The sequence below is a fragment of the Hylobates moloch genome, unplaced genomic scaffold, assembly GCF_009828535.3.
Source record: "Hylobates moloch isolate HMO894 unplaced genomic scaffold, HMol_V3 SCAFFOLD_10, whole genome shotgun sequence".
Taxonomy (NCBI): Eukaryota; Metazoa; Chordata; class Mammalia; order Primates; family Hylobatidae; genus Hylobates; species Hylobates moloch.
Genome location: NW_026652285.1, coordinates 5487369 through 5500776, shown reverse-complemented (window position 1 = coordinate 5500776; position 13408 = coordinate 5487369). Strand labels below are relative to the sequence as shown.

General features: G+C 38.5%; 1 protein-coding gene across 4 annotated transcripts in view; it reads left to right on the top strand.

Annotated features, from left to right (window-relative positions):
• Positions 1-13408, top strand: part of TRIM37 (tripartite motif containing 37) — a 118276-nt gene that overhangs the window by 24711 nt on the left and 80157 nt on the right. For all 4 annotated transcript variants that reach the window (XM_058445196.1, XM_032162850.2, XM_032162852.2 and 1 more), the window contains exons 7-9: positions 103-226; positions 4232-4299; positions 8999-9123. In XM_058445196.1, the coding sequence (XP_058301179.1) occupies positions 103-226; positions 4232-4299; positions 8999-9123 (317 nt within the window). The remainder of the gene's footprint in view (positions 1-102; positions 227-4231; positions 4300-8998; positions 9124-13408) is intronic.

Sequence of the window (13408 nt, the reverse complement as noted above, 5' to 3'; positions counted from 1 at the left end):
ACTACCTTTTTCCTATTATCTATTCTTGGCAATATTATAATGTGGTGCTTCTGTTTTTAAAATTTACCCAATTAAAATTATTCTTACTTGTTTATCTTCTAGGAAAGGAACGTAGAAGCTGTAAGAAATGCAAAAGATGAGCGTGTTCGGGAAATTAGGAATGCGGTGGAGATGATGATTGCACGGTTAGACACACAGCTGAAGAATAAGCTTATAACACTGATGGGTAAGTGTTTTTGTATGCTGCTGGGGTACCAGGTGCTTTCAGCTTGTTTGAGATTCAGTCTTTGAAGAATAAGGGTGGTGATCCTAGGTAGGAATCTTGAGATTTTAGGCAACTCCATGTTGTTACAATGTAGACAGATAAATGTTTGACTTGTATTTAGAAATGATAAGAGAGAAAAATTTTCATAGCCATTTGGATGAAAATCCAAGTTTTCATAGCCACTTGGATGAAAATCCTAATGGCCAGTGGGCATCATTGTTAGGTAGCTTTTTCTCCAAATCTAACAGAATTCCTTCTACTAATGTTCCATATCCTTTCCATCCATTTTCATTGGGGATGAAGAAACTGACATTTGTAAACATCAGCATCATTCCCTGCCAGCTTTTTCTTAGAGATTTAAAGTCTCAGCTTTTGATTTCTAGTAGGGTTCATTTTACATATGCTTAATTATATTTATTGCTGACCTTTTTGCTTTTCAAAGATTCCTTCATTCTTCTTTGATTTTGGAGCCTGATATTAAATTTTAAGTAAGAATTTGATCCAATGCTATAGTTTGTTTTGTTTGATTTGTTTTAGTGATCTTAGTCCTTCCAGTGTTTTGCTGACTAAAAACCAGCTTTGCATTTTTTATCATAGTCCAAAGTGAAATATATATACTTTAAATAAGGTGTGAACAAATAATTTTTTTTTTTTTGGCTATCTTCATTCTCCAAGATTTTAGCCATGTCTTTGTGTCATCCAAAATAATGATTTTATCCATTTTATTTTTAACTTTTAAAAAATGAGATGGAAATATCTTTGAGTTTGTATATTTGTATATCATTTCATGAATTGCTTTTCTACTATAATCCTATACTATTTAATATCTGATTTTTAGTTTTTTTCCCACAGACCAAGTAGCAAATAGTCTTAAACAATCATTCTTCTAGTAGTTAGATTGGAAAGCACAGTTCCTCCACCCAGTGGAGCAATTAGACAAAACCTGTAGGTATTGATTATACCGGTCACAATGCCACTTAAAGATTTCATGTAAATGAAAATCGTAATTGTTCTTAGATCCTCAGTTGCAGTCATACATGTAGGTGATCTTAGTTTTTCAGAACTCTAGATAATATTTGAGATCCCTTTAAGTTCATTAAGCCATGTAGAGTACTGGATGTTGATACGTATTAGGACTTTAAAATTGAGGGGATCTTGACTGTTGATGTGACCTTCAGTTGTAGCCAAATAAACATTTGCATGTGGTCTTGTTTTTCTTGAGTGAATTTGTTCATTGCTTCATTTATTTGATTGAATCAACTAAAAGTCATATAATACCACAGTACAGATCTCTTAAGTTTATTAATTTTACTACCTGTATAACTGTGAAATAACTTCCCTATCCAATAACTGAACTTGCCCTGCTTTTGTGGCTTTCAAATTATTTTTCATTATGAAAAATTATAATTTGTGATTTCCAAGATAGCTTTTATGATTAAATAGGATTCTTTCTAAGGATAAGAGGTGGGGAAAAGGATATTTTCAGGGTTAGTATATCTTTAGAATAGTCTCATAAGCCTCAGATTTTTAATTCATACCATAGTATCTGCCACTAATTTATTATTATTATTATTATTATTTTTTGAGACGGAGTCTCACTCTGTCATCCAAGCTGGAGTGCAGTGGCACTATCTTGGCTCACTGCAACCTCCGCCTCCCAGGTTCAAGCAATTCTCCTGCCTCAGCCTCCTGAGTAGCTGGGACTACAGGCACGTGCCACCACCCCCAGCTAATTTTTTGTATTTTTAGTAGAGATGGGGTTTTGCCATGTTGGCCAGGCTAGTCTTGAGCTCCTGACCTCAGGTGATCCACCCGCCTCCGCCTCCCAAAGTTCTGGGATTACAGGCATGAGCCACCAAACCTGGCCTCTGCCACTAATTTTTTTTTTGAGATGGAGTCTCGCTCTGTTGCCCAGGCTGGAGTGCAGTGGCACAATCTTGGCTCACTGCAACCTCCGCTTCCCAGGATCAAGCGATTCTTCTACCTCAGCCTCCCAAGTAGCTGGGACTACAGGCGCGTGCCACCACGCCCTGCTAATTTTTGTATTTTTAGTAGAGACAGAGTTTTACCATATTGGCCAGGCTGGTCCCAAACTCCTGACCTTGTGATCTGCCTGCCTTGGCCTCCCAAAGTGCTAGGATTACAGGAGTGAGCCACCACCCCTGGCCTCTGCCACTCATTTTTAAGTTTAATTATGTATTGTAATGTTGTCCATGGGCTGTTTTAGGATTGTGGGATGTGGTTATAGTAGAAATTATGTCTGATAATATTAGATTCTAGCTAATACTGTAACTCTTTTGCAACCTAAAAGTTCTAGGCTGAGGCAGGTGGATCTCTTAAGCCCAGGAGTTCAAGACCAGCCTGGGCAATGTGGCGAAACCCCATCTCTACCAAAAAAAAAAAAAAAAAAAGAAAAATTAGCCAGGTGTGATAGTGTGCTCTTGTAGTCCCAGCTACTCAGGAGGCTGAGGTGGGAGGATCACTTGAGCCTGAGAGGTGGAGGTTGCAGTGAGCCAAGATCGCGCCACTGTACTCCAGCCTGGGCGACAGAATGAGACCCTGTCTCAAAAAAATAAATAAAAATAAATAAAGGCCGGGCGCCTTGGCTCATGCCTGTAATCCCAGCACTTTGGGAGGCCAAGGCGGGTGGATCATCTGAGGTTGGGAGTTCGAGACCAGCCTGACCAACATGGAGAAACCCCATCTCTACTAAAAATACAAAATTAACCGGGCATGGTGGCACATGCCTGTAATCCCAGCTACCCAGGAGGCTGAGGCAGGAGAATCACTTGAACCCAAGAGGCGGAGGTTGTGGTGAGCTGAGTTCGTGCCATTGCATTCTAGCCTCGGCAACAAGAGTGGAACCCCATCTCAAAAAATAAATAAATAAAATAAATAAAAGTTCTACCTATTAAATGTTTTTCCTTATCAAATAACACTACAGATTGATAAAACTTTTGCTGTCCTCATGGATGTACTTCCAGGTTTTCAAATTTTGGGTTTACAAAGAAAATGGCCTGATTTGGTAAGCAAACCTATCTTCTTTTTGTTTCAAAACATACAAAGCACTTTCTTCCTTTTCTATAAGGATAATTTCTGTAATGATAATTTTTTTGTTTGTAATTTGAGACAGGATCTCACTCTGTTGCCCAGGAAAGACTCCAGTGGTGCAATCAAGGCTCATTGCATGACTGCATGCAGCCTTGACTGCTTGGGCTCAAGCGATCCTCATGCCTCAGCCTCTGAAGTAACTGGGGCTGTAGGCATGCACCACCACTCCTGGCTAATTTTTTATTTTTTTGTAGAGACTGGGTCTCACCATGTTGCCTAGGCTGGTCTCAAATACCTAGGCTCAAGTTATCCTCTTGCTCTGGCTTCCCAAAGTGCTGGGATTACAGGCATGAGCCATGGCCCCCAGCCAGTAATAATTTGTTTATCTTTTTCTGTCTCCAACTTTTTGAGACTATTCACTTCTGTGGGCATTTTTTTTTTTTAAACAGGTCCTTGTATATTCACAGGACAGACCTTTTGCTGACATTTAACCTAAAAATCTGGCCCACTTTGTATTCTCTTTTAAGCCACGGTTAAATTTGGTGAAAAATCATTTCAGAATAGCTGATTGAATGAAATTCATGTTATTGCTTCTTCCCAAGGGAATATGAAAATCTAGAAAAGTAAATTTTTTGCTTAAAGTATATTGTCATTGCACATTTCATTACTTAGATGAATTTGATCTCAGTGATATCTTGTCTAAAACTAATTAGAATTGGTTCTGAAGTTCCATTTTCAAGGCTACTATAATATTCAATCTCTTAAAGTTGAATGAGAATTTTTAGGGTAGCTGTAATGAAGAATTTTTGCTTACTTGAAGTGTATTTCTTGTTATTAAATATGTTCATTGGAAGCTAATTTCATTCTTAAACCAATAATGAACCCAAGTGTTGATGATTCACTATTTTTCATCAGGTCAGAAGACATCTCTAACCCAAGAAACAGAGCTTTTGGAATCCTTACTTCAGGAGGTGGAGCACCAGGTGATGAAATATTAAATGTAATGAAATAGTCTTTATCCTTTTTTCTCTGTATACTATAGTTCTTTTTTTTTTTTTGAGATGGAGTCTTGCTCTGTCGCCCAGGCTGGAGTGCAGTGGCGCGATCTCGGCTCACTGTAAGCTCCACCTCCTGGGTTCACGCCATTCTCCTGCCTCAGCCTCCTGAGTAGCTGGGACTACAGGTGCCTGCCACTACGCCCGGCTAATTTTTTTGTATTTTCAGTAGAGACGGGTTTTCACCATGTTAGCCAGGATGATCTCGATCTCCTGACTTGGTGATCTGCCCACCTCAGCCTCCCAAAGTGCTGGGATTACAGGCGTGAGCCACCACGCCCAGCCTTCTCTGTATACTATAAAAGTTTTTTTTTGACAGAGATTATCTGTATGAGATCAAAAGATCTGTTGATCTTTGTGTTATAATGGAGATTTTTATGAAATAGGAATCAGCTGATTCTTCTCAAGTTTTTTCTTCACGTTTGGGAACTGCATTAGAACTACATTCTGCTTTGTAAGAACAGAATTATTTCCATAGAAATCTGAATATATAAGAGGTTAAAATCTCCCCACACTGTGACTTAAGTGGTGGCTTTGAGATATTATTGCCAGTTACTTTACATGTAGTGATTATTATGCTAAAATTTAGCATTTTTATTTATTGAGGAAATATTAAGTCCTAAATAGATAGCAGGCATCGTTGTAGATATTGGTGATACAGCAGTGAACAAAATGGTAAAATTCTGTCCTCATAGAGTTTATATTTTAGATTAAGGTGGGTGAATATGAAGCATATAGTAAATGAGTAAATAAAATATATAGTGTTGCATAAATATCTGATACATTCACTTGTCTGGAATTTGCTTTTTATAATTTCTCTCTATGCCTTATACACAGCTGTATCCTGAGATTTTTATCTTAATCATTCTGGGGATTCCCTTCACATCTTTCTTGTATTGAATCCCATGTTTCCTGATTCCTATGGTTTCCACTTTCTTGATTTACTTGTTTTGTTTTAATATCCCACTTCCCTCAGTAGCTTTCCAGGAAGGGTAATCAGAACACATTTTTCTTGACTGCATTGTCTGAAAATATTTTTATTTTATCTTTGTACTTGATTGACAATTTGGCTTGTAGGATTCAGAACATAAATATTTACTAAATACTCTTATTTTTCTTCATTATCCCCATTCTTTTTTCCTTTTCTTTTTACATACATACATATATATCTGTGGGGCATTGGCCCCAGGACTTTCATGGATACCAAAATCCGCAGATACTGAAGTCCCTTATATAAAATGGCATAGTATTCTCATATAACCTATACACATCTCCCATATACAGACGTGTCAAATTATGACCTTTTGGTCAATGACAGACTGCATATGTGACAATGGTCCCATAAGATTAAAATGGAGCTGAAATATTTCTGTTGCCTAATAGTGATGTCTAATGACATCATAGCCATTGTAATGTAGTAGCACAAAGCATTAATCATGTGTTTATGGTGATGCTGGTGTAAACAACCATACTGCACTGCTAGTTGTATAAAAATATAACACATTATGTATAGTATATAATACTTGATGAGTATAATAAACAACTATGCTACTGGTTTATGTATTTACTATACCATACCATTCATTATTCTAGAATATATTCTAGAGTTTACTCTTACTTTTTAAAAAAACATTGACTATATTCCAGGAGAAGGCATTGTTAGCATTGTAGATCCATACGTGCTAGTACCCGTGAAGACCTTTCAATGGGACAAGGTGTGGAGGTGGAAGGTGGTGATATTGATGATCCTGACCATGTGTAGGCCTAGGCCATTGTCTTAGTTTTTAACAAAACAGTATTGAGATTGGATGTACACCTGTAGTCCCAGCTACTTAGGAAGCTGAGGTGGGAGGATTGCCTCAGCCCAGGAATTCAAGCTGCAGTGCTATGATTGTACCCGTGAATAGCCACTGCACTCGCCTGGGAAGTATAGCAAGACCCATCTGTTTAAAAAAGTAAAGAAATAGGCCGGGCGTGGTGGCTCATGCCTGTGATCTCAGTACTTTCAGAGGCCTAGGTGGGCGGATCACTTGAGTGAGTTCAAGACCAGCCTGGGCAACATGGTGAAACTCCGTGTCTACTAAAAATACCAAACTTAGCTGGGCGAGGTGGCACATGCCTGTAGTCCCAGCCACTCGGGAGCCTGAGGCATGAAAATTGCTTGAACCCGGGAGGCAGAGACTGCAGTGAGCCGAGATCGTGCCACTGCACTCCAGCCTGGGCGACAGAGCGAGACCCTGTCTCAAAAAAAAAAAAAAAGTAATATTAACTGAAACATGTAGGCTACATGGTGATATAGCCTGATAGTGTTTATGTAAAGTTTGAAAACATTCAGAACATTGTTTATGGATGTATGTACACACATAGTAATTGTGGAAACACATGTATGTGATAATAAACTTCTGTTGAAGGGAGCAAGTTGCTTTTGGAAGAAATGGTGTCAAGGATATACACAGTAAGCATTCAATTAATATAAGTTAAAATTTTTTGTATTATGTGTGTATGTATGTACATATACATAGTGATTTTTAGCATACCTTAAAAATCTTAAGCAAACAATTCAAATAACTTTAGATCATTTTATGTAAATTGTTCAAAAAACCATAATGTCTTGGGCAATGCCTGACACATAATAATATGAATGACAAAATATGCAGCTGTTTGTTGTTTTCTGCTATTACCACTTACCATTATGTCATTGGTTGATGCAGTAGCTCAAACATGATATCATTATTCTTGGTAACCCAAGACTATAAACTTTGGTATATATCATGTGATATATGATACTTTTTTTTTTTTTTTTGAGACAGAGTCTTGCCCTGTCGCCCAGGTTGGAGTGCAGTGGCACGATCTTGGCTCACTGTAACTTCCGCCTCGGGTTCAAGCAATTCTTGTGCCTCAGCCTCCTGAGTAGCTGGGACTACAGGCACGTGCCACCACGCCCAGCTAATTGTTATATTTTTAGTAGAGATGGGGTTTCACCTTGTTGGCCAGGCCTTGAACTGGCCAGGTCATGAGATCTTGAACTCCTGACCTCAAGTGATCCACCCGCCTCAGCCTTCCAAAGTCCTGGGATTACAGGTGTGAGCCACCATGCCCAGCCATATGATATGTTATTTTTGGTGAGCCTTAAGCAACTGTTATTTAAAAGATACAAACTCACCTGTAGGTGGGTTTATGAATATCATTCATATGGCATTTGATAGTATATTAGTTTGCTAGGCCTATCATAACAAAATACCAATGACTGTGAGACTTAAACAATAGAAATTTGTTTTCTCATTATTCTAGGGGCTGGAAGTCTAAGATTCAGGTGTTGGCAGGTTTCGTTTCTTCTAAGGTCTCTCTCCTTGGCCTGTAGATGACTGCCTTCTTACTGTGTCCTCACATGGACTTTTCTGTGTGATTGTGCAGCACTAGAGTCTGTTCCTCTTAATAAGGACATCAGTCATGTTAGATTAAGGCCCTACCCCAGTGGCCTCATTTTAACGTAATCACCTCTTTAAAGATTATCTCCGAATAGACTGAGGTACTGGAGGTTGAGCCTGCAGTATATAAATTATGGAGGAAAGGGGCACAAAATTCAGCACATAACATATTGTTTACAAAGCTTTTTCACGATAGCTTCATAATCCTTATAACAAACTTCACGAAGTAAGCAGTGGTGGATATTACTATTTTCGTTTTGTATGTAAACAGACTCAGAGTCATGTAATTAGTGGCAGAACTGGGAGTTACTTCAAACTGGTTTTTTTGAAGAAAAAATTAGTAGTCTTATCTTTTATCTACCATGATTATGTTACTGAAGTTAGATTTGTTACTTTTTCCCAAAATAGTGTTTCCCAAGTTAGTATCAGATAGTGTGTGTGTGTGTGTGTGTGTGTGTGTGTGTGTGCGCGCGCGCGGGGTGTATGTGTGTACGTTTTGTATTCTGTTACCTAGAATACAATCTGAGAAATTGCTTTTAAAAGCTTTCAACTTGGTCGGGCATTGTGGCTCACGCATGTAATCCCAGCACTTTGGGAGGTCGAGGCGGGTGGATCATGAGGTCAGGAGTTCAAGACCAGCATGACCAACATGGAGAAACCCCGTCTCTACTAAAAAATACAAAAATTAGCTGGGTGTGGTGGCACGCACCTGTAATCCCAGCTATTCAGGAGGCTGAGGCAGGAGAATCCCTTGAACCCAGGAGGTGGAGGTTGCAGTGAGCCGAGATCGCGCCATCACACTCCAGCCTGGGCGACAGACAGAGCAAGACTCTTGTCTCAAAAAAAAAAAAAAAAAAAAAAAAGCTTTCAACTTACAGGTTTGTTCATTAATACATTCATAATAACTTCACTGTACCAGCCTGAAAGTATATTTGTACTTGCTTCAAACTTCATTTATCCTAAAATGTAAGGAGAGAAAAATGCATTAATATTAAGTATACTTATTCAGTGACTTTACTGTTAGAATATTATAGAAATAAACCTAGATTCTTTGTACATTCTTAATTCTCAAGCTCACTTTGAGTTATTTTTATCATTTTTTTCAGTTTATAATCAGAATAATTTGTAATTTCTTAAGAATTTTGAGGTGGCAGTGAATAGTAATTTTGTTTGTTCAAATAATTTTTTTCCTCACACAGTTGCGGTCTTGTAGTAAGAGTGAGTTGATATCTAAGAGCTCAGAGATCCTTATGATGTTTCAGCAAGTTCATCGGAAGCCCATGGCATCTTTTGTTACCACTCCTGTTCCACCAGACTTTACCAGGTATGACACAGTTTTTAATTTCATTTTCATTTGAAATTTATGTAGAAATGCATATACTTGTTTCAAAACAATGTTATTTTTTTTGATGCCATCTCTCTCTCTCTTTTCTTTTATAGATAGGGTCTCACTTGTTGCCCAGGCTGGTCTCAAACTCCTGGACTCAAGTGATCTTCCCACCTTGACCTCCCAAATTACTAGGGATCGTAAACATGAGCCACCACACTTGGCCATTCCATAGCTTTTTAAGGTCTTGTTTATAATGGAGTGGTCTGGCGAGCTCTGTTGTATACATACAAATCTAGTTCTCCTGAAAAGTCTCACAGACTGATACTTTTGACTGTTAAGAGAAAATGATAATGAACTAGGAATCATTTTTTTTCCAAGAGCTCCATCTTCCATAGTATAGAAAAAAATTGATTACATTAGCTTCATCAGTGTACCTTTTGAATTGAACTATATCTCCTAACACAAAACTCAGAAACTGATGAAATGCCAAAAGAATTTGAAGGTGACGGCATGTTATCTCCAGATCCTAAAAGATAGAGAGAGGAAATAATTATGGCAAAAAGTATCCTAGTTTTCATCTTGGGCCAAACCTTAGAATTTTTCTGAACAGCATATTCCTTCAAGCATGTTTGTGATCATTCTGTGGTGTTAGACTGGTGGTTTCTGACTAGATGTTGGAATCACTTGGGATTTGGCTGAAAATTAATCAGTGCTGGTCATACCATACCCCAGGCCATTTGAAAGAAAATCTTTGGGTGTGTATTAGTCTACTTGGGCTGCTATAACAAAATACCATATACCGGGTGCCTTAAACAACAGAAATGTATTTTCTTACAGTTTGAGAGACAAGAATTCCAAGATCAGGGTGTCAGAAAATTCACTTTTTTGCCTCAGCTTGCAGACAGCTGCCTTCTTTCTGTGTCTTCACCTGACCTTTTCTCTGTTCTTGCTTGGAGAGAGATCAGTCTCTGGTGTCTCTTTCTCTTTTTATGAGGACACAAGCCTTATTGTATTAGACCCACCATTATCAACTCATTTAGCCTTAATTATCTTCCTAAAGGCCCTGGCTATAGATAACAGTCACATTGGGGGTTAGGGCTTTAACATGGGAATTTGGGGAGACACAATTCAGCCTATGACATTGGGTTCAGATGGACATTTTCAGTTTGTTCTTTTAAAATCTCCTTAGCTTATTCTAAGATGAGGGGTGAAGCCACTGCTTTAGATAAACATTTTGGTGTGACAGACTTTATCTTAGAGAGATGACTTATGGAATACTATCAAGTTTTCCTACCATGGTGAGGGCTGTGGCACATTTAGAAAATAGCCTTTGTTATAAAAATGTTTATATGTTGAGCTGCCTTTTCTTTTTCCTCTAATATGTGATGCCTCTGATGATTACAGAGCATTCATTGTACTATTTTATTTTTTATTTTTTTAATGTATTATTTATTTATTATTATTTATGTTACGTCTCACTCTGTCACCTAGGCTGGAATGCAGTGGCGTGATCTCAGCTCACTGCAACCTCAACCTCCCGGATTCAAGCAATTCTCACACCTCAGCCTCCTGGGTAGCTGGGAATATAGGCATGCACCACCACGCCCAGCTAAGTTTTGTATTTTTAGTAGAGACGGGGTTTCTTCATGTTGGCCAGGCTGGTCTCAAACTCCTCACCTCAAGTGATTTGCCTGCCTCGACCTCCCAAAGTGCTGGGATTATAGGTGTGAGCCACCATGCCTGGCCGCATTCACTGTACTAGAGTATATCATATAAGCCAGGGCTTTTCAATCTTGGCATTGTTGACATTTTGAGCAGAATAATTACTTGTGGGGTGGGGTGAGCTTTCCTGTGTTTTATAGGATGTTTAGCAGTATCCCAGTAGCACTCCCCACCCCACCACCTTGCAGTTGTGACAAAAATGTTTCCAGACATTGCCAAATGTCCATGGGAACAAAATCACCCCTGATTGAGAATCACTGTTATAAGCCCTTCTTACTCGTTATAGATGCCACAGTCCTATAAACAGAAGGGCAAAGTTTTTCTGACAGCTAGAACTCCGGTGGTTCTCACTGACCAGTAGAAGTCTTCCTTTCTGATTAACAACCTCATAAAGTATTCCTATCTTTTTAAAGCACTGACTTTTTTGTTTAAATCTCTGTTTCTGAGTGACAGCACTGAATATTATTAAAAGGACTACGTATTTGCTGTCATTAAGTAGATTTGGTTGAAGAATGTTCACCAAAATCCCTAGGCTGCCTCATTGATACTGTGGTCAGCTATTTCAGTATTGAAGATTTGTTTTCTGAACCATTTCATCCCCTGTGGAATGAAACAGATTTTGACCTGAGGGTCATATATAAAAATTAGTGTTTTTCAATTCAAAGTGTGGTTCATGGATGACCTAAGTCAGAGCTATGTGTGGCATTTGTTTGAAATGCAAATTCCCAGGCCAACTTCCCCAGAATCTTTATAGAGGAGGTATTCAGAAATGCGTCTTGAGCACTCTAAGTAATAATACTGCACTAAAGTTTGGGAACCATTGATGTGTGTAAATTCCCATTCTTATACCACTTTCAGCAGCTTATCAGGCAGGCAACAATGCTCACTAGTCTGTTAATTAAGCACTTTTAGGGGCTACTCTCTTTCTCCAGTAATGCTCACTACCTTATCGGAAACTTTGGCTTTTAATTTAATTCTTATTAGAAACCTATTTTATTAGTTGCAACATACAGGAAAAGAGGGCCAAATAAGAAAGACCAGCATTCGTGACATTAAGTTACATACGAAAGTTTAGATGTGCAAAGCACATTGCCTTTAGTTCCATCAGTTAGTAATTAGTAATGGAGCCACAGTGGAGAAGAAAAGGTCACTAAATCAGTGAAGTGTTATTTATTAAAGACCATGTGCCCAGTATTGTTGTAGGTGCTGCATGGGAGAAGAGGAACTAAACATCTTACTGTGGGCTGGGTGCGCGGTGGCTCATGCCTGTAACCCCAGCACTTTAGGAGGCCGAGGCGGGTGGATCACCTGAGGTCGGGAGTTCTAGACCAGCCTGACCAACATGGAGAAACCCCATCTCTACTAAAAATACAAAATTAGTCGGCTGTGGTGGTGCATGCCTATAATCCCAGCTACTCCAGAGGCTGAGGCAGAAAAGAAAAAATAAAAGATACAATAGTAAAGCTGTCAGTTCATAGAGAGTTTTATGTTTCAGGGAGAAATAGTCAAGTTGATAAGGAGAACCAGTTTTTATATAGCTCAGCAGTTTATTTCCTTAAGAAACAAATGGATACTTGTGGTTCTCCCTTTTTTCCCTTTGTTCGTGAAGTTATGATAAGGTTATTGGTCTGAAGATTTGCAGATTAGTGACTTCAGATTACTGGGCTAGAGATGGTTTGAGGGTAGTTTCCCATATTCTGTGAAGACAAAGATTCACTGACACCATCATGAGATGAATCCAGTCATAACTAGAGCAGTCTACACTTCTAAGAGAGGAGGAGAAAATTTTAAAGCTATGAAAAGATAAAGCAGTGCCTCTTCTGCAGCCACAGAATGATAACATCAGAATGATTGAAGATAACCTCTAAATGAATGAGCATAATATGGAGATGTGGTGGTGGAATTAGATGGCCTAGCAGTAGCAATAGCTTTGTATATGCATATAAAGAATGCAAAATCAGTGAGCCGAGATTGCGCCACTGCACTCCAGCCTGTGTGACAGAGCGAGACTCCGTCTCAAAAAAAAAAAAAAAAATTAAAATTTAAAAAGCAAAATAATTTCTTTTGCAAAAGAAATTTTTGAGCAAATAGTTCCAACTCTACGAATCTGCCAGCAAGTATTTGTAAACATTCATTCAGTGAATATATGCCAGCTATATTTTAGGCATGTGTTAAGTGCTAGCATTAAGCGTAATACAGAGCTCTTTGGATTTATAATTATGACTTAGAAAAACAGGTTATTGGAACAGTAATAAAATTAATGTGGTAACTGGTGATAGGGGAAGTAAGTATCCTGTTTAATGCTGCCCCATACCACTAATTTGTCATTATACTATTTGTGTCCAAAAAGTTTTCCCTAGGAAAATGTACATATGTAAAAGTATATCACAGTACCTGTTTTCTATGCTCTGAATGTGGTCATTTTCTCTCAGCAAGTGAGACTAGGGTAAACTGAAATGTACCCTCTTGGTTCCTGAGTGTTAGTAACCTATGCTCTTTAGCCTGGAAGCTTTCTACTTCACCATTCTGAGTTGAAAATGGCATCTCCTGTTGTTTA